Genomic DNA, 27899 nt, shown 5'->3' on the forward strand with positions numbered 1-27899 from the left:
CTTGTTGTGGTAAGCCACTTCATTGGATAAGTGTTGCTTATTTTATTCTCACTGGAAGGCTGATGAGCTGAGTCGATACTGTGACTTTGCAGTGTTCACTAAATCATCTGATTGCGGGTCATACACGTTTAGGTGGCTACATTTATGCACGAATTAATAAGTGCGGATGCACAGATAACGGGATGAATTTGCCACTTTTTGTGGATTACTTTTATCTACCCAAAGGCTTGGAAATGGCAGATTACGGAATAAAATTGCCTCCATGGATTGCACAAACTATCATGATTTCATGATTGTGGAAGAGCTTTGTGGAAAATGCTGATACAGTTTGTGTTCGCGTCTTTGCTTCAGCTACAATTCATAAGGATGCAAGCACATTGTCTACGCACATTGCAATGTCTTAAGCAGCCTTGACAGTGAGTCTATAAACTATAATAAACTTTTTTTATTTTACAAGGTAAGATCCACTGAGCTATATAGCTCTTTATCACAAGCGACCTAGCCACAAATCATAGCTCAACGAAGTGGCTTATCGTACGGCAATTTATAGCAGCCAGATACTCTAAACGCGTGTTTATAAATGTGGAGGGAAAAACTGTTGTTTTGTGCTTCCTCAGGGGATTCTCTATGCGTTCAACTTGAGCAACATCGTGCGAACCACCATGAATCTCCATGCCACGCTGCAGAAGCCCATGACGAAGACCACTGTGAAGGCTCTGTGTCGGCTTGTGGAGCTCCTGAAGGTGACGTGGACACTGATCTCTTAACGGGAGAGACTCCTGCGCTGCTCAGGTCGCTTCCATTGAAGCATCAGTCTCAGCAATGTCCGACTGCATTTGACATGTTGTAAAATCTCCGACAGGGATTTAAACATTCATACTTCACTTCAAAGATTAACATAATTTAGAATGTTTATTCGCACCTCCGATTAGTGCAGTTTGCTACGTGCGGTGTGAAAGAAGTTCAACATGCATTTCAGTGCATTGAATCATGCTTGTGTATAAGAATTGATTATGTTCAATCCATACATGCGTAGTGAGCGACTTCCGACACACGTCTAGTAGAAGGCTTCTTATTTATTAAGAGCACACAGGGCAATTCACTTCGTAACGCAACTACACCGAGGCTGTCCAAACACGCAGCCCATTTCCGTCCTGCGCTACGCTGGCTGTTTGATGAGCGTAGCGGCGGCGACGGAGCTGGTCTTGTAGAAGAACAGCCACGTGGTCGAAGACGAAGAGATGACGACGGCAGCGATGCAACCAGGATCCAGACCCCACGCTAACAGCCCCGAAGCTTTGGTTCGGTGCGCCTTGTATCTGCTTGGCGAGCCAAGCTCTACCTCTGGCCACGCCCCATTTCTAGAACCTTCTAGACCCTTCTGGATGGTTCCCGGAGCTTCTCGACTGATTCCGCCCTTCACCTTTACCCCAGATATGCCCCTTAATAAGGCACTATGTAATGCAGCTATAACCGTAATTACACCTTCAGGCCAGCAGGTGTGACCCTGTCATGAAACACGTAGCTTTTTGTTCCATTTTCTTTGTCTGTGTAAATGTTGTTAATCCGTATGTTGGAGAAGATGATGTGCACCTTTAAAAACATTATTTCGTATGTACATTGATATGTTACTTTTCAATACCAATTTCAGTTTTATAACAGCGCTTCGACCCGCTGTCACTCATGTCTTTATTTTTATCGTGTTGATTCTGGTCTTACTTCAATAATTGCCATAGGTATAAATGCTCGTTAGTCTTTCCCAGTTGTTTCCTCCAACAAATGTGTTCGTTAAAATAAATTGAATAGTGCACAACGAGGTATGGAGTGATGTATGATTACAATTATAGCTGAGAGATAGAAAGGGGAACAAGTGGATCAGAGATCAAATTCAAATTAGAAACATTGATTGTTTAAGTGAGCGTACTTGGGTAGGACACATCACTGGAAGGGATAATGGCCGATGGTTAAAGAAGCCTTGAGAGTGGCAGTCACACGAGAGTACGTGTCCGAGAGCACAAGCCCCATGGAGATGGAGCGATGATGCACAATGAGGAATGTCTGACTTATGCAGGCTATTATCTAGCAGTGGACAGATTATGGTTTATTATGATGATATATCTTCTTGGTTCTTTCGGTAAAGTCACGTAGAAGGGAAGTAATAAAATAATAAAAATAAAACATAATAAAATAAAATAATTCTCACGACATTTCGGCTACAACGCAAGCAGCCGTCTTCAGGTGAAGAATGAGACACTGCCAAGCTAGGAGCTTATATATAAGCTGGGTTGGAGGTGGAAGAGCGCCTTAACAAAAAGAATGTGCATATCAAGAGGAATTTAGCATATTCTTGGGAAATACGTAGGAGGTGGGCGGGGGGGTTTTTAAATCGAAATTTATGATGATAGAGTTCCATAAGAGATTTTTTTAAATTCTAAACCTATCATATATGTATGTTGACACGTCTTTCACATCATACGTAGCCAACCGTGCTAATCGGACTTGCAGGGGGAAGAGCGTTCCGCATGGTCGCAGAAGCGCATGTAAGAGCGCACAATGCAATGACCGTCTTTGTTCGATGGTTGGCCAAAAGCTGCTGCGATTTGATCAATTATAATTGGTTCCTACGCTTGTGAAACACGCATCAAGTTGTACTTGTAAACATTGATTGTGGCGCACAAAATGATGGAACGCCTTGCCACTTAAATCAGGCAATCAAGAGTCGGTAAATAAATATATAAGTCTGATTTGAAAACCCATCTCTTTAAACTGGCCTTCCCTCTTTAGTTTCGTCGGTTGCCCTGGTTCTGTTTTTGTTTTCTGCTTTTCATGCATTTCCTCCATAACATGTGTTTAATTGAAATCACCCCGATCTTATTCACCTGCATATTTTATTGCAATTAAGAGACCTTCACATAATTCTAAAATGTATTGTTCATTAACCCTAGTGGTTAGAGACAGCATCAATTAAAATGTCATCACAGCCAATGCCACTGATGCTCACCTCAATTCACTATCACTTGCCAATGAAAGATCATCCAGCTATTGCACAGTCAATAGTCGACTTTCAAGATCTGGTCCCAGTCTCCCATTATCATCATCATGGAGGCCGTTGCTGTGGGGACCAAACACCGGGTGGCATTCCAGTGGCTGCGTTAGTAACCTGCCCTCTTCCATGCTGCGCAAATGCCTCTTCCGTCACAATATTTTCTTCCTGGCTATTTATGGGAAAGTGTGTTGTGCCATGGTGGCAGGATGTTAACTACTTCGCCTGGTGTATAGGAGGTCATGGGTTCGATTCCGACCCTGACGCCTGTATATTTGGAGTTTGCATGTTTTCTCTTCCCTGGTTCATGTGGATTTTTCTCGGAGTCCTCCGGTTTTTCCCTCCATTTATAAACGTGGCTGCTATTAATTTCTGTACGGTAAGCCACTTCGTTGAGCTATCATTTGTGGCCAGGTCGCTTCTGAAAAAGAGCTACATAACTGAGTGGGACTTACCTGGTAAAAAATTAAGAATTCAAAAGTTTTAGTATAGTTTTAAATACTTATCATTGGAAGTAAATGGGGGTCATTTTTACTTGTGTCTGAAAGTGGGTGGAGAATGGTCTAGACAAATTCAGCATTTTTGCAAATACGTCACTTACTAGTGATGCATATGTCCACTTGTGTGCTCACTTAATGACCTGACCCAAGGTCTTATGCCACTTGAGTTTCAAACCGCAGAGTGGTCTTGCTTTCCTATAGATTAAGAAAAGTCTCGGATTGTTCAATGTTATCAATATTTTGAAAAGCATAGACCGCAAACCCGTTTTTCCTTCCGACTTCACACTTCAGAGTCTATTGATTCTTGAAGCTTTGTTCGCATTTAATGCTTCACTGATTATATCCAGAATCGAATTGATGACGTCCATTTTGCTTAGATGACGATATTAGTTGTGTTTAAGGTAACGTGAAAAGGTGTAGCAAGTGGACCACAAGAAGGCTACCATCTTCTACACATGGCAAAACTACACAAACTCTCCCGAAGCCCTCTCGTGGCTAACAGACCTCGACGTTGGCATTTATCTCCTGAACATGTTGCCATGTGCAAGAATATCATTAAATCCATATTTCAAAATCATACTTTAGACGTCAAAACCCATACCCCTAACTATATAATGTTTTCATTACCCCCCCCCCCCCCCCACCACTTCACACTAGAAGGGCTCACAAGTTACGTCATCACATCTATCCCTCGATTTAAGGAACGAAGCAGGAGTATTTCTCCACAAATCTGGCTGCCACCTGATGATGCCGGTTGTAATTACTGGCAAAACATCGTACTCAGATGGTAAATGTTGTGGGTTTACTCTCCAACACACCGGTGTGCCATACGAGTAAAGAATTGGCACGTTCTGTTTACGTGACAAACCTTACTAATTGGCTGTGTCGGGTGGTGGCGGGTTTAACGACACATTTATATTTACGTGATCTAACCGAAGAAAAAAAACTGTTATGGATGATAAATTACGTTGGATAATCTCCTAACATAATGTATGTTGAACAATCGCTTATCCTGCATTCAAATGGTAACATGTGCTTTCTTGATTGATTGTGGTTTATCGGTAATATTGAAACAGGGCTACTCAGTAACATTGAACAGAGATTCAGAATGCTGAAGCAGTCGAGTTTTCCTGATTGAGCAAATGCTCCTTTAAATGTATGGTCGATAGTTTATATTTTATATTTTAGGTGAGAAACATACCCCTTGTTTATGTCTTATTTTATTACCCTGGGCAATCATAGTTGTTCTTAAATAAATGTTTGATCGTTCCTCTACAGGCCATAGAATTCACCTTTCACCGGCGGACAATGATGGTGGCTGAGTGCGTGTCGCATATAACCCAACACTTGCAGTACCAAGCCCTCACTGCCATTGCGTCTGCTAAGGTACATCTTAACGACAACTACAAAAGACCGCATGTACGTCGTAATGCGCGACTGCATAGAAATATTCAGGCATTAAATTAGCAGTGATGTGAATACAATGTAACTTGTTGCCTTTTTCTCAGCTCCAGAGAAAGGCTGTTGGCCCCGACATGTTAGCTTGATGTACTGAATGTTTTTTTAATGTTTAAAATGTGCTCATTATGAATGTATGGCAGCATATTCTCATAGCTGTTCAGAAAGTTCCTTAGTGTTAATCAAAACTGAGGAACATACTTAAAATCGAAATCAATTTAACCACTGAAGTAAAACCTTGCAATATGATTATTCGTGGATTGTGCATGTTATGTTCGATTTGACTATTTACCAAATAAGTAATTTGTGAAAAAAGCACCAATGCACTCTGCTCACTGCGGTAATGCACTTTTCAATTTAACATCGTTATCGTTATCATTAACTGCTCTCTCTCGGGATTAGTGATAAATTAGACGATCAGCAAGCACCTCTCTGCATTGACACCCCCTCGTCTGTAGAAACGCGTTGTCTCGGACAAGAAGTACAGCGAGCGCCGTCTAGACGTCCTGTCGGCGCTCGTCCTTGCAGAAAATGCCCTCAATGGCCCGGGCACCAAGGAGCGACGCCTCATCACTGCGCTGGCTCTCAGCATTGGCACACAGATGGTACGTGCCCACTTCTTAGTGCACGTAATGCTTGGCAGGGCTGATCAGCCGTTGCATTAACACAGTTGGAAGAGTAGTGGCAAGAGTGTCAGAATGTGGGCGTGATGGGCATTGGTTAAGAAAATTTGTTGTAAAATGTAAAAAGTCAAACGTGTCTCCATGCAATCTGTATCTCCCGATTAGTGTGAAAGAAGTTCAACATACATATATTGTGTTTATTTTGTTTTCCTTCCCCCGCACCTCTGATTAGCACGGTTAGCTACGTACAGTGCAAAATAAGTTCAGCAAACATGCACTGTGAGTCCAAAACCATTATAGAGAAAAAAAATCAAAAACAAAAATTTAAAACTGGCCTTAACAGGAAATCTGGTTGATGCCTAGGTCACGACATTAATATCAATCGATATTCGTGGCACATATGTTCTTGCCCCTTGAGAGATGATGGGTTCAGTCAACCCTTTAACCAGCATTTGAATGGTGGACATTGATTATTAGAATGGAACCCTGCCAAAGTGTCTATCAGCTCGATCCTATGCAGAAAATATGCATTTGAGTCGGGTAGAAAAAGCTTTGAACGTAGCTCACCGTGGAGGATACCAAAATGTAGTACTGTGAATTTGCTGAAAAATGCTGAAAGTATTGTATGGGATAAGCAACTGCAAAGTTCAGAATACACTATGGCAGGAAAGTACCATTAAGAGCAGGGTTGCAGTGGTGCAGGATCGAGGAAAGCAGGTTCCCAACACAGACACTGAGTGGCATCGAGCAAGGGAAATACCTAAAATCACATGGTGGTAGATCTTTAGAGCAGGTTTGGGAGGTCTGGTGTCTCCTGTGCAACAATTGAAAGGATGGCAAAGTGTGTGGTGGTATCAGTGACAAATTCTCATCAGTGATTCCCACTGAAAACGTATTTCAAGCTTGCACATCTTCAATATGAAAACCCAGCTCTTAGAATAAAGCCTACCGAGAATATAATCAGTAGGATATAGTCAACGTATGCATGTGATATGATTATTCAGGCATTTGTGTTAACGAGTTTCCAATTTATCTTGTAGAAAATTTTCCGGGAAGATGAGCTGCTGTCCCTGCAGCTTGTGATGAAAAAACTGGATTTGATCAGTGATCTGCGGGAGAGGTAAGGACACACCCCACTCATCGGTCATGGGGGAACTCTTGCAATCGTTAGTGCTGTGGAGTTGCATTAACACATACCTTCTGTAGTAAACCATGCTTCAAGAGTCTCTCTGCCCACCCGCCACTGGTCACCTAGCCTTGCACATGCGCCTTTGTGACATTACTCTACCAAACGGCGGTTGTTGCTTTTACGTGTTTGTCGCTGAGTCGTATTGTTGAGCAGGTTTTGGAGTTTTTCGATTTAAAGCTTTCGTGACTGCAGGGATTCATCTTCTTGGTTCTTTCGGTAAAGTCACGTAGAAGGGAAGTAATAAAATAATAAAAATAAAACATAATAAAAAATTCTCACGAAACGTCAATTCTCACGAAACGTCGTGAGAATTGTTTTATGTTTTATTTTTATTATTTTATTACTTCCCTTCTACGTGACTTTACCGAAAGAACCAAGAAGAGGGGTTTTGGAGGTCTAGTGTCTCCTGTGCAGTCACTCGGTGAATCCCTTGTAATTCACAGTCAATGTGCCCCTAGGGATTGCAGCTTTTTAAACTTTTTTTTGACATTCAAGCTGCAAATTGAAAGTTATTTTTAAACTGGTTTCTCACCATTAACCGCATCCTTGGGGTTTTGTATTCCGGAAAAAAAATATATTGTGGGTTCAGTTTTTAGTTTTCACTTGGAACAATGACAAAAGAAGTTTTTCATCATTAGAGCTCCTTTTCCAGTACCAAAATATAATAATAGGGTTTTTCCCTTGGTGTGGACCAATCAGTTTCAAGGACAATGCATATATTATCATAGTGTGTTTTTGTTTGCATTTCGACTGCAAATGTTGTGGTTAATGCAGACATGAATCCTTGTAAAAAGGTTTCAGTTTTGCTGCCAGAAAAAAGGGGAAAAACCCTATTATTATTATTATAACAAGTTTTTAGCTCCATTTTTCGCCTCTGTTCTATTCATGGTTGAAAACTTTTGTTGACTAGAAACGTTTTAAAATGCTTCAGAGATGTTATTGTGCATCACTGCAGGGATATTTTCAGAAATACGGAATTAACAGAGTACCAACACCGGCACACTTGCAAGTCACTTAGAGACATGTTTTCTCATTAACCAGAAAGGCCGAGACATAAAAACCTAGGTATATGATAAGAAGGTAACAGTTGGTTTCATTTTTTTGGGTTGCAGCTTCCGTTTAGTTAAAATAATAACATGAATCACCTTTAACTCCAAATAGGCTACTGCTGAGGAAGGTCCATCTTGGGGTTGTTTCACCAAATCCACCTAAAGTGGCACTTAAAATCCAGTAAATGTGAATACGTATATTAATAGACATTAGGCAGGCGGGGGCGGCGGGTGGGCGGCGGTGTAGTGGACTATGAACGTGGCCACCCAAGTTTGAATTCCCGACAACGGCTAAAATCAGTGGCAAATGATATCTGAGCTGGTGTGCCCTCCCACTGCTTCAACAGTCTGCACTGCCAGGGGCGTGGAGCGTGATCACACAACTCACATGGATAGAAAAGTAATTCAAGCAGCAGTTGATTGACAAAGGTTGTGAATGATTAATTATGATTAATAAAAGTATTTCAAAATGTACCATGTTACAACTACTCTATGGGTTGTTCAACCACCTGCTTGGTCAAGCAAGCATGATGATCCTCAGCCCATGGTAAAAATTCCACATTTTTTTTTTTTTATCTGGACCAGTCTATTCATGGGCACAACCATTGTGGACTTACACAATGTGGTACTCGTTTCAAGAGGCCCAGAGTCATTATGGCAGCACCTCTTCACTGAAGGCAGCAGTTGAATACAAACCATCGTTTTAAGTATGTACTCTTTCATTATGTGTCTAATCTCAGGCTTGATCATTTGAAAATTCATTTACAAAGATTTTAGATAAAATGTGTGTATTTGGCTTAATTGGTTCACAATTCAGATAATTTCAATACTCATGCCCTTGAGATTTCCCTGTTTGAAGTTCACAGTGCTTGGAATATATTAACGCATGCTGCTCTCTCTCCCTTCAGGCTGCATTCACTCTGCGACTGCAGCTTCCTGTACTGGCACAGAAGTGTGATTCCCATCTATCTGGACGACGTGTTTGATGGCGCGAGTGATTCATCGCGTATGCACGTACGTTATAGTAATAATTTTCCAGTGGCTGGATGACTCAATGGGCTCATGCACTTGTCAGAACACTGAATAAACACCGCTTAGGATCCTGGGTTGCAATTTTAGCAGTAATGTGATTATACAACGTTCTCAGGTCTGATTAGTTGATGGTCTCATCCTGGTCATCAATGGCTGTACAAAAAAAGTCTTAATTTTTTCCCATCTTATTATTTCAGCTCTGATATTTGATATTTTGATTTCATTGATATGTGACAAAAACAGTATATGCAGAAAACAGTTTTTGCAGAACACGGCTGTGCTCCATAGATCTGGGATAGGCCTCGGCAAGGTAAGGTAATTTACCCTTTTTTCCGGTTAAAAGGGTAAAGAGAAAGGTGTCGACATGCCAAGGGGTAAGGTAAAGGGTACAGGGTAAAGGTAGCTCGGAAGAATTACCCGGTAGGGTAAAGGTAGCGTGAAGTATTACCCGGTAAATACGGTGCCTTGTTTACCGCTAAAAGCTCCGTGGCGCAGTCCGTGGCCTCCATTTAATTAGTAATATTTAAAAAAACACGCTTTTATGAAATGTACTAGTAATGGCAGAACTCCACGACTCCAGGAAGTGGTCCCAAAGCTTGCCATAACGTAAGGGGGCCTTGGTGATTTACAGCCAACGTCAGTTGACCGTGGACAATTAGACCCAAGCCGAAACATAACATTTAAAAAATAATGTTTAAAAACTTACTTATTTTATGATAGAATATATTGTCATCAGTATGACATAAGTATACCAAGTTTGCAGTCGATACCACAGGAAGTGGGTCAAAATTGAGTTGCAAGATTTGAGGATACGACAACGACGCCAACAACAAGCGTGTAAAATTGAAATCATCGAGAGTATTCTATATGAATAAAGCGCTCTACCTATAGCATTTACCGTTATAAACCTTGTTCATGTGTAGTTCCCTATTAATTACCCTGTAGTCGGGTAATTTGTATGGGGTAAGGGTAAAAGGTAGGGTAAAAGGTAGACTCGTTGCTTTTTACCTTTTACCTTACCTGCTAAAGGGTAAAAGGTAGGGTAGAGTGATTGTATTGTGGTAAGGTAAAAGGTAGGGTAAAGGTAGGCTCGTTGTTTTTACCTTTTAACTTTTACCTTACCTAGCCGAGGCCTACTCTGGGATGTGTCTTCAGCTTGTACTGTGGCTGGGTGTATGGAGGTGGAAAAGGATGACAAGTTACCATTTTTGGATGTTTTAATCGAAAAGAGACCGGATGGCTCAATTGGACACTGTCTACAGGAAAGCCACCCATACGGATGCCTACCCAAAACCTGACTCCCACCACCATCCATCCTAGAAGAATTTCCTCATCAAAACCTTACACCATAGAGCTCGGATGTATTTCCGACCGTCATCACCTAGCCTGTGAACTGGAACACGTGTACACAAGCTCTCAAGATGAATGGATATTCAGACTACACAATCCGTAAAGCTATCACCCCAACCGTTAGGAAAGAACCATCTGAGGACCCAATCAAAACCATCACCTTGCCATACATAGCAGGGGTCACTTAATTTTTTTTCCCAAAATCATGAGCAAACACAAGATCCAGGTTCGATTTAACACAGTACGTAAAATTCGTGATCTGATCCCATCTGTGACGGATGTGATCCCTGACATGTAATAACCCGGCGTCTACAAACTAAGCTGTGTCTGCGGCAGTAGTGACATTGGGGAAATTAAGTGACATGTCTCGGACCGTGTTCGTGAACATAAGGCAGATCTGAAACACGGTCGGACCAATACCTCGGCCGTGGCTGATCAATGCCGTGGGCTCACACGAAATTTATTTCTCTAAGACGTAGGTACTTTGCAATTCCACTGGCTATCAACAAAGATTCGTTCATGAAGCCATCCATATATATGGACACAGACACAATTTCAACCGAGAAGATGGGTACAAACTGAGCAATCATTGGAAGGACGTTATCAACTAGTTTAAGTCATAATTGGCTGTAATGTTCCCATCCTACCACCTTCCGATGTTGGTTGTGCTTAACACCCATTTCACAGTCACCCCTTGGTTGTGGCTCTGCAATCCCTCATTAACATGCTAATCTCCCATTAACATGCTAATCTCTTGATTTGAAGCTTTCGTGACTGCAGGAATCCATACTGTTTGTTTCTTTCGGTAAAGTCACATACCTACGTGACTTTACCGAAATAACCAAAGAGTATGCTAATCTCTCTTTAACATGCTAATTTTCACCTAGCAGCCCTTTCATTGGTGGAAAACCAACCACCGTCGGGTTGGCTGCCCACCGCTTACATTATCATTGGCTGCTGATATTTGGGTGACGCCCATTATAAACCCTTATAAACAGTTTGCCTTGGAAGATAACCCCCCTTTTCTTGAAGACGACCGCTTGTGTTGCGATCGAAATGTCGTAGTTTTTTGTTATTTTTTGTTATTTTCTTTGAACCTATCTACGTGACTTTACTGAAGGACCCAAGAATATCAACTATAAACTTTTAATTTTACACGGCAAGGCCCACTGAGCGATATAGCTCTTTTTCAGAAGTGACCTGGCCACAAATGATATCTCAAGAATCATATCTCAGCAGCCAAATACTTTAAAATGCATGTTGCTGAATGGGGAGGGAAAAACTGGAGGACACCGAGAAAATTCCACGCCACCACGGGGAGAGAGACATGCAAACTCCAAATATACAGGTGTCCGGGTTGGGATTGAGCCCACAATCTCCTCCATACCAGGCGAGGGGTTTAACACCTTGCCACCCCGGCTTCCCATCATCAGCCATGATCAATTCACTGCTGGATGAAGCCCTCCCATAGCCCCTACCACTTTTCACTGTCCTGCATTACAATAATCCATCACCCATACATGAACTGATCTCATCACTCGATCTCCCTGGTGGATATCCTTTTTGTTGTTGCAGTACATGTTTGCAGCTCTGAGAGACTGCGTGCCGCCCATGACGTACATCCGTCACCTGGACTCCCCCCAGCCGCTGCTGGATGCCTTCAACAAGGAGATCACCCAAGTCTTCAAGGAGGTAGCTTTGCTTGCATGGTGCCTTGAAAAGTGGAATCCACATCTTAATGCAATGCTAATCAAATAAATACACATATAAATAATGGTTGCTGTGTTAAAATCAGCATTTGTAGAATGTCATAGATCCTTAATTGGTTTCTTTTGGTTTAGATCGTGTAGGTATTATGTCACTTAGAGATATGCAACTATCACTACCCAACAAAGCCACGCAAATAGAGTTGTCGTATGGGCAAATGTGCCAATTGAATGTGTTTTTCAGAAAACCTGTCATGTTGAAAAGCAAGTATAAGATTTGACATTTTTTTAATGTTTCATTAAAAGGTGTTAGCAACAGCTCTGATCTCCAGCGATTGCGCTTATTATTGTTGGTCTCTAAGTATATAATTTGACTGTGGTGAGTGGTATTTGAGCACTTAACTAACGTTGTGGTATTTTTGGAATCATATTATTTGGTTACATGTTTGGGTTTGGCTGAAGCAATCAGTAACTTGGCTGTATGTGTGGAGTGTAATATTGTCATCATATTACAACCAATTTCTTTTAAATTATCTGGCCAGGTGGTGCTGTGGTTACAGTGCCTGTGATGCTTACAGAGTTGAAAATTAATATCCTGGTCAGGGATTGTCTTAGCCTTCCTTTGTGAACAAACTGAATACCACTTTATACGAGGTCAATGGTAACTTTAGTTAAAGATGCATCCCTGCAATTGCTTACTCACTCCACTGCAGGCAGAAGGGCCTCCACTAGAGGGAGCTCTAAAGAGTCCCTCGAGAAGATATTTTGGCCTACTCTTCTCCACTTGCCAGATGTCTTGGAAGAGATAGGAGTACCCCTAATCAATGATCCGGTGTACCCACTTATACTGCTGGGTGTACAGCGATGGCAGAATTTAACGCGCAAAGTATTCGCTCTCGCTCGTGGAGAGAGAACGACTTAAGGAACATGAGGATTCACAGATTAGGAGGAAGGTAGTCACGCGATGAGCCGGCGCACAATAATTGTCCGAGCTCTGCGTTCCTCCTATTATAAGGTGTTATTGGCCAAATAATGGGTATTTACATGTGGGAGGAAGCAGGAAGACCCAGAGAAAACCCACGCATGTGAGAGGGAAGTACTATCCCATACAGACAGATAGGTGGAGTCCCCATTTGTGCAGTTGCCTCCTAAAAAGCCAGGATACGGCACCTTGACGTCCACTGGAAGGAAGTTTAACAACAGTTGTGTGATTTAACAACCCTTGTGCCTCCATTGTACCAGATTATTACAGACGTGCACCACCACCACTTGGCTTAGTTTTAGTATATTACTTTATTGCTATTTATTTTTATTCAGTGATTTGCTTACATTTCCTAAACTCTGCACTCCTGTTTTGTTTTGTATTGACCCGCTCCTACTGGACATCTGTGAAAAAAATAGCTTCATAGCTCATCGGATTTCTCCAGGATAAGTAAAGATTCTCATGCTGATATTATGGTTATCTCTGTATGGAGACACTGGATCTTGACCTTTTATGTCACAAAACATCTTGAATAAAGATACCTTTCTGAGCCGATGCACAGTTAATTTATAAAAAAAAAACATTCCAATATAAAGTGGTTTAATCCTACTCGAGCATTTACTGCCAAATGAGTGATTTAATTTGAATTTCCGAAACCCTCTTATTGGTTGTTCACCTCTTGTGTATTCTGAAAATTAGAGCTCAAATTTGCTTTACATATATACAGGCTAGACGTTTTTTTTGTAATATGCTTACATTATAGCACAAGCACATGTAGCTTATTTAAAATGTGAAGATTATAGTTATGTGGAACACCTGCAATGATTTCCACTCCTTACAAATGGACACCTTACATATTACACACAATTCATTCATTTCTGTGGCACAAAGTACTTTGATCTGTAGGATGCACTCTATCATTAAAATAAACCCTTGGGCTAGCTTTGAGCAAACATTTTAAAACGTAACTCAAAACATAGTGAATCCTTCTTGAAATGGAAGTGGTATAGAAACTAAGCTCATTAAGCAATTCCTATCAAACTATTGAAGATATTTCAAGCCATTGTATATTGCCTGTTAGGATATGGATGTATTGGCAGTACACCGGTGCAGCATAACACACTGGTTCTCATAAAACAGTCGTAAAATAAAAATGTGAACTGACATTCGTCTTCCGACTGCTTCGACATCACGCAAACTGATTTTAACGTACCTACAAGATTTACTGACCGGGGTTGCGAATTGTGTGAAAATAAATAATTGTTGCACAAAACTGTGTTTTTATATTGTGCTTTTATATTGTGCAAAAATGTGTTTTCATACCGGTGTACCACCAATACGTTCATATATATGAATCAGAATCATGGATGAATACAAAGAAAATTAGGAAAATTATACAAATAAGGGTGGAGAGGTACATGCTTGGAATTAAAACTGAGAAACTAGAAGAGAAAAACTTGTAATAGAGCATATCCACAAGTTAAAGCCGGTGCCGTTGCGTTCTTTTCTTTAAAATTTTCAAAACAACGTTGAAGTGAATCAATGCATATTAAATGAGATGATGTTCCATAATTCGTTGGTGACGTTATAGTGAAACAAGATAAAGAGCAGCAATCTAAATTGAGGACTTGCTGTTTGATAGCCACGGCTGACACATAGTGGCAAATTATATCTGAATCAGTCCTGGTGCCCTCCCTTCAATAGCCCACACTGACTATTGTGGTGAAGTAAAGTCAAGCTACCCCTATGATCGACGTGGCGTGGGGAGGCCTTCATCCAACAGAGAATTGACATAGTGCTGCAAATTATTAATTTCAGGGTTCTATTTATATAATTTCAAAAGTAGTGCTGTGTTGTCATATTCCAGGGGCTAATACACTGCTCACTGGAATAGTTACAAACGGAAATGTCTTTGTCTCTTGCTATTATGCTGACGGCACAATTGTAGAGATACAGACACTCAATATAGGACTTTCGCCAGTCATTATTACATAATTGGATAAAATGTAATTCTATATTGGGCGAGTTAAACCAAATTGTGAATATCAGTTATTGTTTCTATATTTAATGTTTTATGCTTGTGTAGTGGCGTAACGTGCGGGGTTAGCAAAAGGGTGAGGTGACACTGGAGTGGCGTGGCAGCAATTAGGGGGTAAAGCATGGATGGAGAGAGTGCAACTGAGGTCGCGCAGGTGCAAGCGTGGAGACATGGATTTGGCGTCGGAGCGGCGGTAGCAATAGGGGGAGAAGCATTGATTGGGTCGGTGCAATTGGGGACGAACAGGTGTGCGCGTTGGGGCACGGGGTAGACGCCGGAGAGGCGGGAGATGGAAGGCAATAAATGAAATAGCACGTGCCGGAGGTGCCGTGGAGACGCCAGCTTAATGGGGGTGTAAGTGGGGACCCAACATGAGGAGGGATATATAAGGGAGTGTGCGGAGCAGCATGGGAAGTTGGTTGGTTGGTGCTCAAGGGGTGAAGAACACGAGTCGGGGAGAAGACTCCTGGGACCTCGCCCTCCTCACCTCGTCCTCCCCAGCAGTGTTGGCTGATCCCCTGCTGGGGGCAGGGATACGTCGGAGGTGTGAGGGAATGCAGGACAGGGTAGCGGAGTATAGAGTGAGAGAGAGAGAGCGGGGGATACAGAGTGGTTACCGCGCACGGGTTGTGCGGAGGTGAGTAGGGGGAAGTTGGAGAGTTCAGAACAAGGGTGGTGTGTGTGTTAGTGTAAGTGAGGAGCATCCACACTGGACGCAAGGTAAATAAAGTGACACAGGAGAAAAGTTAAGTGTCTGTATAAGTACAACACTACACTTGTAGTGTTTGTTCAAATTGTAGGCCTATTTCCTGCTATTTTATGAACAAATTTATGTGTCTGCTGCATCAGTGCAAATCTGTGGGGTCATAAGTATCGTAATTACTTGTTACAGTTAAATTAGACAACCGGAAACTGACGTTTTCTGTCCATCAGAAGCATTAATTATACCGCACAGGTTAATTAGCGAATTGTGTAATCTAACTTCCTTGATTTAAACAACAAGCTTATAATCTACTGGTCTATCATGAATGCATACCCAATGAAGTGACCTCAAAGACGTTGCAATCTCGCCGAGTATATGATGTATCCTATATATTTGATGGCCTGTCTATCACGTTTGCTAAATTCGCACCGTAGAGATCTTTGTATTATAATGTAGCTGTGTAATAAAATAACTGGGCTTGCTTTGATTACATTTATTTCATTTCGGTGGGGGTGGGAAAAAATAATTCGCAGGGGGATGGTGGGGGGCTGTGTAGCAGCCCAGCCCCAGCCTGCAAAGGTGCCACCTTGGCTGGCTGGGCAATCTAGGCGAGGCCGGGTACTGTGCATGGGACTAGGCCTCACCACGGCACTGAAGTTAGTAGTTAGAACTATAGATCTTCTTGGTTCTTTCGGTAAAGTCACGTAGAAGGGAAATAATAAAATAATAAAAATAAAACATAATTAAATAATTCTCACGACGTTACGGCCACAACGCAACAGCCGTCCTCAGGTGAAGAACAGGTCTGTCGGAAAGACAGCGTCTGAATGGGCACCACCAGGCTTGGCAGCATATATTTAAGCTGGGTTGGAGGGGGGAGGGCGCCTTGACAAAGGAATTTGCATATCAAGAGGAGTTTAGCATATTTATGGGAAATGCAGATATGGGATTATTCACTACTTGTGGAATGCGTAGGAGGTGGGGAGGGGGGGGGTCAAAGTCATTATGCCCGTGCATTTTGCGGTATGCATGATTAGCAGCATCAAAGAGAGGGAGTAGGGTTAGCAGTAATAGAGGGAAGGAATTTTAATAGTAAGGAGCTGCAGTAGCTAAACCACCACGTAAAAAACTAAAATATGAACTACATTAGTATCATCAATATACTAAATATACTCTCCAATAAGCTGAGCTACTTACAGTAAGTCATACATTACAATTCTATGTCGCAAAAAATATAATGTGCCTCCAGCTAAACTTTTCTCTCACATCACACGGGTCTACCCCGTACGATATACTGCCATAGACAAACCCAACATTAAATTATACACTGCATTACTATACACCACCCTATACCTTAGACTATACATTGTAATATTACACTATGTATTATTCTACCTACGCTACTGTATACCACACTGCTGTATATTCACTATAAAATTCCGATACTATATATTACCTCTACATTATATTAAACATTACACTTTTATACTATTTATTATTATACTATCTGCTATACACTATACCATTGACCGTCGCGTGAAAGGTACTAAGAGGAAGCAACGACATATGTCAATGGGAGAGTGGTGGTAGGAGACTTGCAGCGGAGCAAAGAATCCATTCCCTGCGGAGAATAAAAGATATATAGTCAATGTCAGTGAGTGGACTGCGGTCTGAAAGTCACCGTAAACGTGAACACAATCAGTTAAGATCCAAAATGGTTTATTACGTCCTTCCAATGATTGCTGAGCCAGAATCCATCTTCTCGGTTGAAATTGTCTCTGTGTTTGTATATGTGGATCGCCTCATGAACGAATCTCTCATGGTAGCCAGATGGCTTGCAGAGAACCTCTGTCTTGGAGAAGTCAATGTAATAAGAGCCCACTGAATTGTAACAGTGATCTGCCACGGCTGAGGTGTTTGTCCTACCGTGTTTCAGGTCTGCTTTATGTTCACGGATGCGGTCCGAGACATGTCGTTTGGTTTCTCCAATGTAACTGCTACCGCAGCGGCAACTTAGTTTGTAGACGCCAGGGTACTGTATGTCTGGAACCACATCTTTTACTGACGGGACCAGATCACGGATTTTATGTACTGTGTTGAATCGGACCTGGATCTTGTGTTTAATCAGGATTTTGGAGATCTTTTTTGTGACCCCAACAATGTAGGGTAAGGTGATGGTTTTGAAAGGCTCCTCAACAGGATCCTTCTTGATGGTTGGAGTGATGGCTTTGCGGATTGTGTAGTCGGAGTAACCATTAGCCTTAAGAGCTTGGCGTACGTGTTTGAGTTCACTGGCAATGTGTTCCTGGTCGGAGATGCATTGGGCTCTATGGTGTAGAGTCTTGATGAGGGAATTTTTCTGGGATGGATGGTGGTGGGAATCCGGTTTTAGGTAAGCAGCCGTATGGGTGGCTTTCCTGTAGACAGAGTGGCTCATTGAACCATCAGGTCTCCTTTTAATTAGGACATCCAAAAAGGGTAGCTTGCCATCCTTTTAGACTTCCATGGTGAATCTGATGGCTGGGTGTATGGAATTGATGTGGTCGAGGAATTGGTCTAGAGCAGGCCGGCCATGTGGCCAGATGACAAAAGTGTCATCTACGTACCTCTTCCATAAGGTCGGGTGTAGAGTGGCAGTCTGGATGGCGTCAGTCTCAAATTTCTCCATGAATGTATTGGTTAAGCAGTGTCTCACCAGGGGGGTACCTCAGTATTCAGTCCTTGATGAACCAAGTTTTCAATTATTGCGATGGTGTCAGGTACAGGAACTTTGGTGAATAAGGAAACCACATCAAAACTGACAAGCAGGTCGTCTGGGGATGGAAATTCCCTTGATTGTCGATACCAGGTCAGTAGAACTATAGAGTCGATATATACTATTATAGAGGCGGTAGATATGACTATGTGGTCGGTAGATGCTATTGTAGAGTCAGTAGATACTACTATAGAGTAAATAGATACTACTATAGATTCAGTAGATACTACTGTAGAGTAAGTAGATACTACTCTAGAATCGGTATATAATACTTCAGTCAGTAGATTCCACTATAGTCAGTATATACTGCTGCAGAGTCTGTAGTTACGACTATAGAGTCAGCAGATACTACTATCGAGTTAGTTGCTACTATAGTCAGTGGATACTACTGTAGAGTCAGTATTTACTACTATAGGGTTGGTTCATACTACTATGGAGTCGACAGATACTACTATAGAGTCAGTAAATACTGCTACAGTCAGTAGTTACTACTATACAGTCAGTAGATACTACTACGGTCAGTAGATACTATTGTATAGTAAGTAGATACTACTACTGTCATTAGAAACTGTAAGAGCCATAAGACAGAAAGGGAATGTATTATTTCTGTGTATACATTTAATGAACATCTGTTATACATTTGTTGACAGATTGGGCATACTTGACTTGGAATATTCCAACTGTTTAGAACCCCCCTTTGGTTAGACTGGCTGAATCCATGACGTCACTTCCGGTCTGCCAGTATGTTTTTATGAGAAGTTTTTAGATATATATTTTTCCCCCGGGCAACGCCGGGTACTTCCCGCTAGTGCACTTATTTCCTTTTACTTTTACAGTCTCAGTCGAGTCTAAATGTAGGAGTGTCTGCAGAATATTGATATGATTCTGTCCAGTTAATTTAGGATATCAATTAGCCACTGGGTCCAAGTCTATCTCTTTATCTCTACTTTTTCCAAACATTCTTTTCTACACCACACATTATTTAAGGTTTAAATATATAGTGTATGGGGATGCTTCGTTCACTGGCCTTTCTTCATCGCACATCATTTCCGGAAACGTCACATAGATTTTTTTTTTTTTAAGGCAGTGTTACATAATAAATGCCACTATAGTAGTAAATACCTAAGTATAGGCATGATAGGAGCACATATATTTTTTCTTGCAAAGCTACCAGTGTTATTGACGAATTGACGGATTTTTTTGTTGTTAATTGTGCTAGTGCACTGCTGCCAGTGAAGCATCACCGGATAATTTTCTTACAACACCAATGATTTACATTCTGATTGCATTACAGTGCCGTGACCTTCGTCATCCTTAATTGGGAAGGTGGTACCATGTCTCAAGCACTGTACTCTTAATTGGAAGGGTGTGAGTTCAAGTCAGAATTTTGCTCAGTCCGTCATTCCCCCATGGCAGTAAAAATGTGTTTGGAAGATCTTGTGGAAAAGTCAACAGTGGTTGCTCTGTGCATAACATTAAAACATTTTATTCATAGAATATCTAAATGCAAATACATCGTAGGATGCTGTACAGAAAGTGTGGCATGCATCTCAAGAGTAAAAGTGAGGTGTTTATATTTAAAAATCGAGGTTTGATGGAAATCACTTAAGTGTGTCCCACAGGAAACTTGTTCGTAATAATAGTTGATATTTCTGCTTTGGCTTTCATAAGAAAAACCCACTGTAAGCTGCTATAAACACCATATACAAAGAGCAACCACAAACTGAAAAGGTCAATTTTTGCAATTGAGAAGGGGTGGGGGGGACAAGCAATTTGGTGCACAGCACAACAACTAACCCAATAATGACTCAACCCTTAACCAGTATTAAGCCTTTCCGCTGACCCGAACCCTAAGTCTCTCCCTAGTTATTTACCAGAATCCCAGTTTCCTTTTTCAGTTTTGGTGTGAACATCACCCTTATTGTAAGATACATCCGAGTGCTTCGCTCCTGGGGACGTAGAGTTTCCGCCATTGACTCATGGGCCACCAATGAAGATGACCACCACCCAGAACTCTGTTGAATGTTGAGTGAAAGACTGATGATTATCACTCCACCCCTAAAGCCCCCCCTCCACACCATTGATTCAATTCTAATGAGAAGTAACAATTCAATGCAATAATTTGTTTACATTTTTGTCTTGATTTCACTGCCTTGTTTGTCTTATTAACCCATGTTTGTGTCTTGTTTTTGTTTGCTTAAATATATCATTCGCATACAATTTTCATAAATTATAATACCTTTCATGTACATTGATGCATGTATTGTGAGTATAAGGCATTCAAACTGATGTCTGTCAGTCTCAGTGCTGGAATTTCACTAAATTAAGTGCAGAACCACATTTAATATGATTGAATTTTTGTGCAATCATTGGTGACCGGGCTGAAACCATCAATTTGCTATGTTTTAGAAACCAGTATAATCATAGGCTGCTGTAGTTGTTCGTGCTTGAGTGGCGGTTACTTGACGCATACCCGATGCATTATGTGTCGCTACAGATGCATTGTGTGTGGCATACGGATACATTGTGTCGCATACTGATGCATTATGTGTCGCATACTGATGCATTGTGTGTCACGCAGTCATCTCTGTGCTGTATCCCCACTCCTCTCGATCCACATACATGTCTTCACACATCAGGTCATCGTGACTGGCTCATTATTGAACACCGTCCCACATTAACGTTTTTGACAATAATCAATATGTCAGTGTGTCCCCTTCCCCAAAGAGCATGTGATGGTATTGGCAGGCAGCCTTAGTGGGAGTCTAAAAAAGCTACGGCAAGGGCCATTCGAATAACATTTAGCCGTCTTCACACGAAGACTTTTGCGACCAATATCATTCGTATTAAAGGGTTTTTTTGTAGGGTTATATCACCTAAATATAAATGTGTTGTTAACCCAGCACCACCCAACACAGCCAATTAGCAAGGTTTGTCACGTTAACAAAACGTGCCACTTATTTTCTACTTCAGGACACTGGTGTATTGGAGAGTAAACCCATAACATGTACAATAATTGGCACGTCTTATTTACGTGACGAATCTTATTAACTTATGGGGTCGGGTAGTGGTGGATTAACGACACATTTATATTTACTCAATCTAACCTAAAAAAAAAACGTCACGAATTTAGCCATCTGTTGTTTTCTTTCCTTACAACACAATGTTAAGAATTTATTTGGCTTGGTGTTCTTACTCTGCCAAGATTTTCATTGAAACAGGTGGGGAATTTCGTGTTACGTTATAATGCATGTGCTTCCTAATCCACCTGCCCACAGCACTTGCTGGACAAGCTGTGCAAGGAAATAGAGAAGGACCTCCGACTGTCCGTGCATACCCACCTCAAACTGGACGACCGCAACCCCTTCAAGGTGGGAATGAAGGACCTGGTGCCCTTCCTGGACATCAGGCCCGTGCGCTTCTTTAACCACTTCATCAACATCAAAGGTAGGACTCATCGCCTACTGCATTCATAGCACCGCATCCACACCCAGTGCATGGTGCTGTGGTTCTTTCGGTAAAGTCACGTAGGTATAAAATAAAATAAATTCAATTACGACGTTTCGGGCGCAACATAAGCGTCCGTCATCAGGTGGGACAACCACAGCCAGAAACAATTGCTGAAGTGGGCAAAAGGGCTGCTTGTAACAAGGAGGCTATATAGGTAAGAGAGGGTGGAGGAGCCAGGGAGGAGAGATAGAGAGGGTGGGGGTGTGGGGTAGGGAGAGTGGGGCGCTGCAAGCACGACAAAATGCCGGGGCTGGGAAGTGAGCGGGGCTGGGGGAGTAGGAGGGCTGAAGAAACTAGAGATGCGGATATGAAGGCAAACTATAAAGCAGTTAAGGTTTTACCTGGTTAATAACATCCTTCCAATGATTGCTCAATTTGTATCCATCTTCTCGGTTGAAGCTATTTCTATGTTTATATATCTGGATGGCTTCATGAACAAACCTTTGATAGTAGCCTGAAGGTTTGCAAAGCACCTTGGTCTCAGAAAAAACAACATCATGAGAGCCCACAGCGTTATAGCAATGGTCAGCCACGGCGGAGGTATTAGTCCTGCCGTGTTTCAGATCTGACTTGTGCTCGCGAACACGGTCCGAGACATGTCGTTTCGTTTCCCCAATGTAACAATCACCATAGGTGCAACTAAGTTTGTAGACTGCAGGATATTGCATGTCAGGAATGACATCCTTCACAGATGGGATTAGATCACGGATTTTGTGTACTGTACTGAATCGGACCTGGATCTTGTGTTTGTTTAAGATTTTGGAAATCTTTTTGGTAACGCTTGCTATGTACGGTAACGTGATTGTTTTGATCGGCGGACCGTGTTCGCGAGCACAAGTCAGATCTGAAACACGCTAGGACTAATACCTCCGCCGTGGCTGACCATTGCTATAACGCTGTGGGCTCTCATGATATTGTTTTTTCCGAGACCAAGGTGCTCTGCAAACCTTCAGGCTACTATCAAAGGTTTGTTCATGAAACCATCCAGATATATAAACATAGACATAACTTCAACCGAGAAGATGGATACAAATTGAGCAATCATTGGAAGGATGTTATTAACCAGGTAAAACCTTAACTGCTTTATAGTTTGCCTTCATATCCGCATCTCCAGTTTCTTCAGCCTCCTACCCCCAGCCCCGCTCACTTCCCAGCCCCGGCATTTTGTCGTGATTGTAGCTCCCCACTCTCCCTACCCCACACCCCCACCCTCTCTATCTCTCCTCCCTGGCTCCTCCCCCCTCTCTTACCGACATAGCCTCTTGTTACAAGCAGCCCTTTTGTCCACTTCAACAATTGTTTCTTGCTGTGGTTGTCCCACCTGATGATGGATGCTTGTGTTGCGCCCAAAACGTCGTGATTAAATTTATTTCATGTTATACCTACGCAACTTTACCGAAAGAACCAAAGAATATGGATCCCTGCAGTCACGAAAACTTCAAATTTAGATTCATGGTGCTGTGGTTATAAACAATGTCATCGAAGTGAAAGTTGGGTCTGATGGCAGTTGGTGGGTTTTTGGTAGGAGGTAGTTAGGTGGCTATGATGAGATGTTTGCACCATGTGTGACAATTATTTGTGGGTGTCTGTCTGTAATTTCTTGGTAACTATGCCTCGTCATTTCTATTGTATAGTTTGTGTCTCTCCCCATGTATCTACCACTCCATGTGCTTCTGTGTCTGTGTGTTTCTTTCTGTTTCTATCAAATTATTCCTCCCATCTTACGATGGCTATGCGTAGGATGCAAGGGTATTTGTAAAGAGCAGCCCAGATGTGTATAATTGTATGGGGGTGTTGGCAATTTTATGGCTATGCCAAGGCTATGCCGCTCAAGCGTTGTTTGAAAGAAACTGAGTGAGCAGCTTCACGGCCAAGCTGAGCCTCCGCATTTGAGCCTAGCCCATACTCAGAATACAGTCTGGAGGGAGACGGTCTCATCAGTTACTTTTTTTAAAGGATACAAAAAAGGATAAAAAATAAATATATTTTGGTTCTAAAATTCATATTCACGGGAAATGTAAACACGGTATTTAGTATGTATCGGAAAAGTAAATAGTGCTGTTTGGGGCACCCCTAATTAATATCACTTTGTAGGATGGTATTTAATCTTATTTGGATAGACTGGCTCCCAAAATCGGAAAGTATATTTTTCCATTTCAGACAAAGGGCTGCAAATAAAAGATGATTGTTGCTCCATGCCTTTTCAAGCCATGGAGATATTGACATTTAACTCAAGAGATAATACATCCCTAAGATAAAAAAAACTCGAGGAAAACAATAACAGGATAATGACTCAAAGTATACATAATGTTCTTATTTTCGCTAGAAAGAAAGTACATCTGTCAGTTCATATCTTGGCCACAAACAATGGGGCAATCTGCACTCACCGTTGCCTGCCTCTTGTTAAGCTTCTGTGAACTCGTTCACCTTGCAGCTAGATGGCTAAAAGTATAAGCTGCCTCAGGAAATAATTTATTTTATACTTTCCAACATAGATTATTGTTTTCGCGCATATTGGCTGTCGGTCCGTCTTAGTGCCTATTTAAAATGGGTGGGGGTTGGGTGAAAAGATAACTCTTGTAAACATCTTATAGGGGCTTACGCTACGGTAAACCAGCCGCCATTGATAAGTTGCTCAAAACCTGGAAACAACCAACGCTAACATTTGTTGTATCCTAACCCTTCTTCCATAATTGAGATTAATAATATTTGATGATTTTTATATATTATCTTTTTACTTGTTTTTTTTAATGAGTGAAACACACCAAAGCGCACCAAACTGCAAAACACCAGGTGTTGTTAAGTAATGAACGAGAGGAGGGCTAGGATGACAGAATTGCAACCTTGCTTCAAGGCAAAGGCAGTGAAAGGTAGCAGAGGGCCTTTGTCTAAGTCATAACCACAGAAAGCCAGGAATCATCACTGATTGTGTGTTAGGGATTCCGAGCTAATTAGAACACGTGCACACAGGAAGGGAGGTAGAAGCACGCCTTGTTCTCCTGCAGCTGAGGAAACAAAGATAAACCCAAAGAGGCCTTGGACCTGAAATTAAGAATAACATTCCCAGAGCAGAAGGTTGGAGGGACAGGGGAGAGCTGATTTAAAAAAAATGTTGTATATCTCTCAAGGCGGGCAGACCCAGCTAAATAACACGGCTGCGGGGGTCACCAGAAGTTCGCGTTCGCCTAGTTAAGACAAAAAGCTCAATTATTCTGTATTGCTATTAAAGTAACGTTAAAGTCGGAATTTAACAACAGGGTAGGCTAAAGTTATTGATATTCACACCCACTCCAATTAAACCAGGCCACAAGTTACGCCTACTGAACCATCACCATCATTAAGTCAATATGAAATGTTATTTCCATACTTTAATGCTTTCTATACAACTCGACCCGAAGCATATGCATGAAAAGACAAAAGTAAAACTTATGAAAAGCCAGGATAACGGGATGAATCACCACCAGGTCGAATATAAATACATAGTAAAAAAACGATGTTAAACCCAGGGTCGGAGAGAAAGGGAGATCCCGGCCGTCTTTGTATCTCCGCAGCGCGGGAGGGGAGTGTGTGTACGCTCGGGGAGACGCCTCCACTTGGGTCGGGCACCACGATGGGAAACGACAGACCTTGGGTTACATGCGGAATCATGGCTGTGAAATAGTAAGGGACAAATGTTAACTTAAAACTTTTGGCCATTTCTTTGTGCGCCGGGTCGGAGAGAGCGTTGCCCCTCCCTCCAGGTGGTGCGAACAAAGACGCCTATGAGACATTTGTGACGTCTGTGTTTTGGGTTCATGGGGAAGGCCAGACAGGAGATAATGTTGCGCCCAGACAGAGAGACGACCTCGAGGCAATTGTAACATCTGATTGTTTGCTCGTGGGTTTTATGGAGGGAGTGTGACAACGAATATACCATCAGTGATGCACACAAGGACACACGGACGTACGGACACACACATGGACACACCTGCCTACGGACAGATCCTGACACAAAAAAAATTCGAAAGAAGTCCCGCCTTGTGGGCGGGATCCAGGGGGATTTTTCGGCATAAAGTAAAGGATCCTGAGCATTGGAAACCAGTGCGACGGGAGGGTCGACTCAGGAACGAGTGCGACCAGAGTGGGTCCACTCAGGAGTGCGACCAGTGGGTCCACTCAGGAGTGCGACCAGAGAGTCGACTCAGGAGCGAGGGCGACCAGCGGGTCGACCCAGGAGCGAGCTCGACCGGGAGGGTCGACTCCGGAGCGAGCTGCGACCAGCGGGTCGGCTCGACTCATCTTCAGCTCGTCAACCTCTGCCGAATCGGGGGTCTCTGCTGCCACCGGAGTGGTGAGCATCGCGGATCGGCGACAACCCAGAGCTGCACGCTACGAGCGAGTTGTGGGCGCCACCTACCGACCGGGTTCCGAACTGCGACAGCGTATCAACAGCCATCCGAACCAATTCGCCACGGGATCGACTGATACGTATGACGCGCACCGCCCCCTCACCACACGACCACCAGGCGTCTGTTTGACCTAAAGAATCGACTCCGAACACTGACTATTCAAGACAACTCTTACCACTCAAAAACACTCGAACCCATAAGCCATCCGTGGCTGGAAAGCATCACAACGAGACCGAGTGATGGCCCTCCGTCTCTTATAAGAGTATTCTTAATTTTTACCTTTAATATTTAGTGGGCTGTACTCTTAATCGCATAAATTCCCAACAGATCCATCAATACGAACTGATTCTTGGCACCTCCTTCCGCCGAGCCACGCTCACGTGGGGAGTGGTGGCCCACCGGATCCTTATCAGGTGATCTGGTCCCCAATTAGTAAACTTGGTATAAGATAACGAGCTTCGGAAAAGGAGCACCGTCGCAGGCCCTTACTCCGGGCCGTTCTGTTGTCAGATAACCTGCCGATGTATCTGTTGAGATTGGTGCCTTTAAGAATAATAACTGTTTTTGATTGTGTTTTATCGCCGTATAATCTTTCAAGTATCTTTCAGTCATAATCGCCGCACGTACTCGCATCCTCTACAGAATATTCAACTGTCCCGTGACCCAAGGTGTTAACAACGTGATAAGGGTTGCGTATGGTCAATAAGGAGTGTGGTACTGCATGAACAATATTGAGTATAATCATTCATTAGCGTTAAGGTTTTCTTAGCATAGTATTTGCATATTTCAACGACTCTCTCCCTCACTAACAACCATCGCGTTATGAACAATATTGAGTATAATCATTCATTAACATTAAGGTTTTCTTAGCATAGTATTTGCATATTTCAACGACTCTCTCTCTCACTAACAACCATCGCGTTATGAACAAGATTGAGTATAATCATTCATTAACATTAAGGTTTTCTTAGCATAGTATTTGCGTGTTTTAACGACTCTCTCTCTCACTAACAACCATCGCGTTATGCGGGATCCATGTGCAGTTGTCAAAGTGAAATCAGACAATCGTTGATGATACTGTATTGATGCCGTGTTGACGTTCCGGGATTGAGAGTTCGCATATTATATCATAGTTAAGGTTGAATTAGTAATAAATTGATTAATACAGAAGTGGTTGTGTGATTCTTTCCTGAAATCTATGCATAAGATCTGCTTCTGCGTTGAGATTTGAACTTGGTGACCTTAATAAACACACTAATACATACTCAGTAAATGTTAAAACGATAACGGGGTGAACCGGGGACCTAAAAATATAACCACGAATAAACACCCTGGGAATGTTAAAGCGAGAATGAGACAACCTAGACAACGATGCCGAGTTAATCTAAGTTAATCTTGCATACTTACACCACACCTGCATAACTGCATACGATTAATTGCCTTATTCCGATCGATAACCCACCCTCGTCACCGAGGCGGGGTCTGGTTATCATAACGACTTGCATTATCATAATTACACCCACTCGCATAATTAATACGATTACCTCTCGAATTGGCATAATTAAAATGTGCG

General features: G+C 42.2%; 1 protein-coding gene across 1 annotated transcript in view; it reads left to right on the top strand.

The window, feature by feature from the left end:
* Positions 1-27899, top strand: part of LOC133349601 (WASH complex subunit 4-like) — a 93659-nt gene that overhangs the window by 28747 nt on the left and 37013 nt on the right. The window contains exons 15-21 of the mRNA XM_061563167.1: positions 618-743; positions 4822-4929; positions 5460-5606; positions 6665-6744; positions 8771-8876; positions 11820-11936; positions 21707-21875. Coding sequence (XP_061419151.1) covers positions 618-743; positions 4822-4929; positions 5460-5606; positions 6665-6744; positions 8771-8876; positions 11820-11936; positions 21707-21875 — 853 coding nt within the window. The remainder of the gene's footprint in view (positions 1-617; positions 744-4821; positions 4930-5459; positions 5607-6664; positions 6745-8770; positions 8877-11819; positions 11937-21706; positions 21876-27899) is intronic.

This window comes from Lethenteron reissneri, chromosome 30, assembly GCF_015708825.2.
Source record: "Lethenteron reissneri isolate LAM-NWPU_2019-01 chromosome 30, ASM1570882v1, whole genome shotgun sequence".
Taxonomy (NCBI): domain Eukaryota; kingdom Metazoa; phylum Chordata; class Hyperoartia; order Petromyzontiformes; family Petromyzontidae; genus Lethenteron; species Lethenteron reissneri.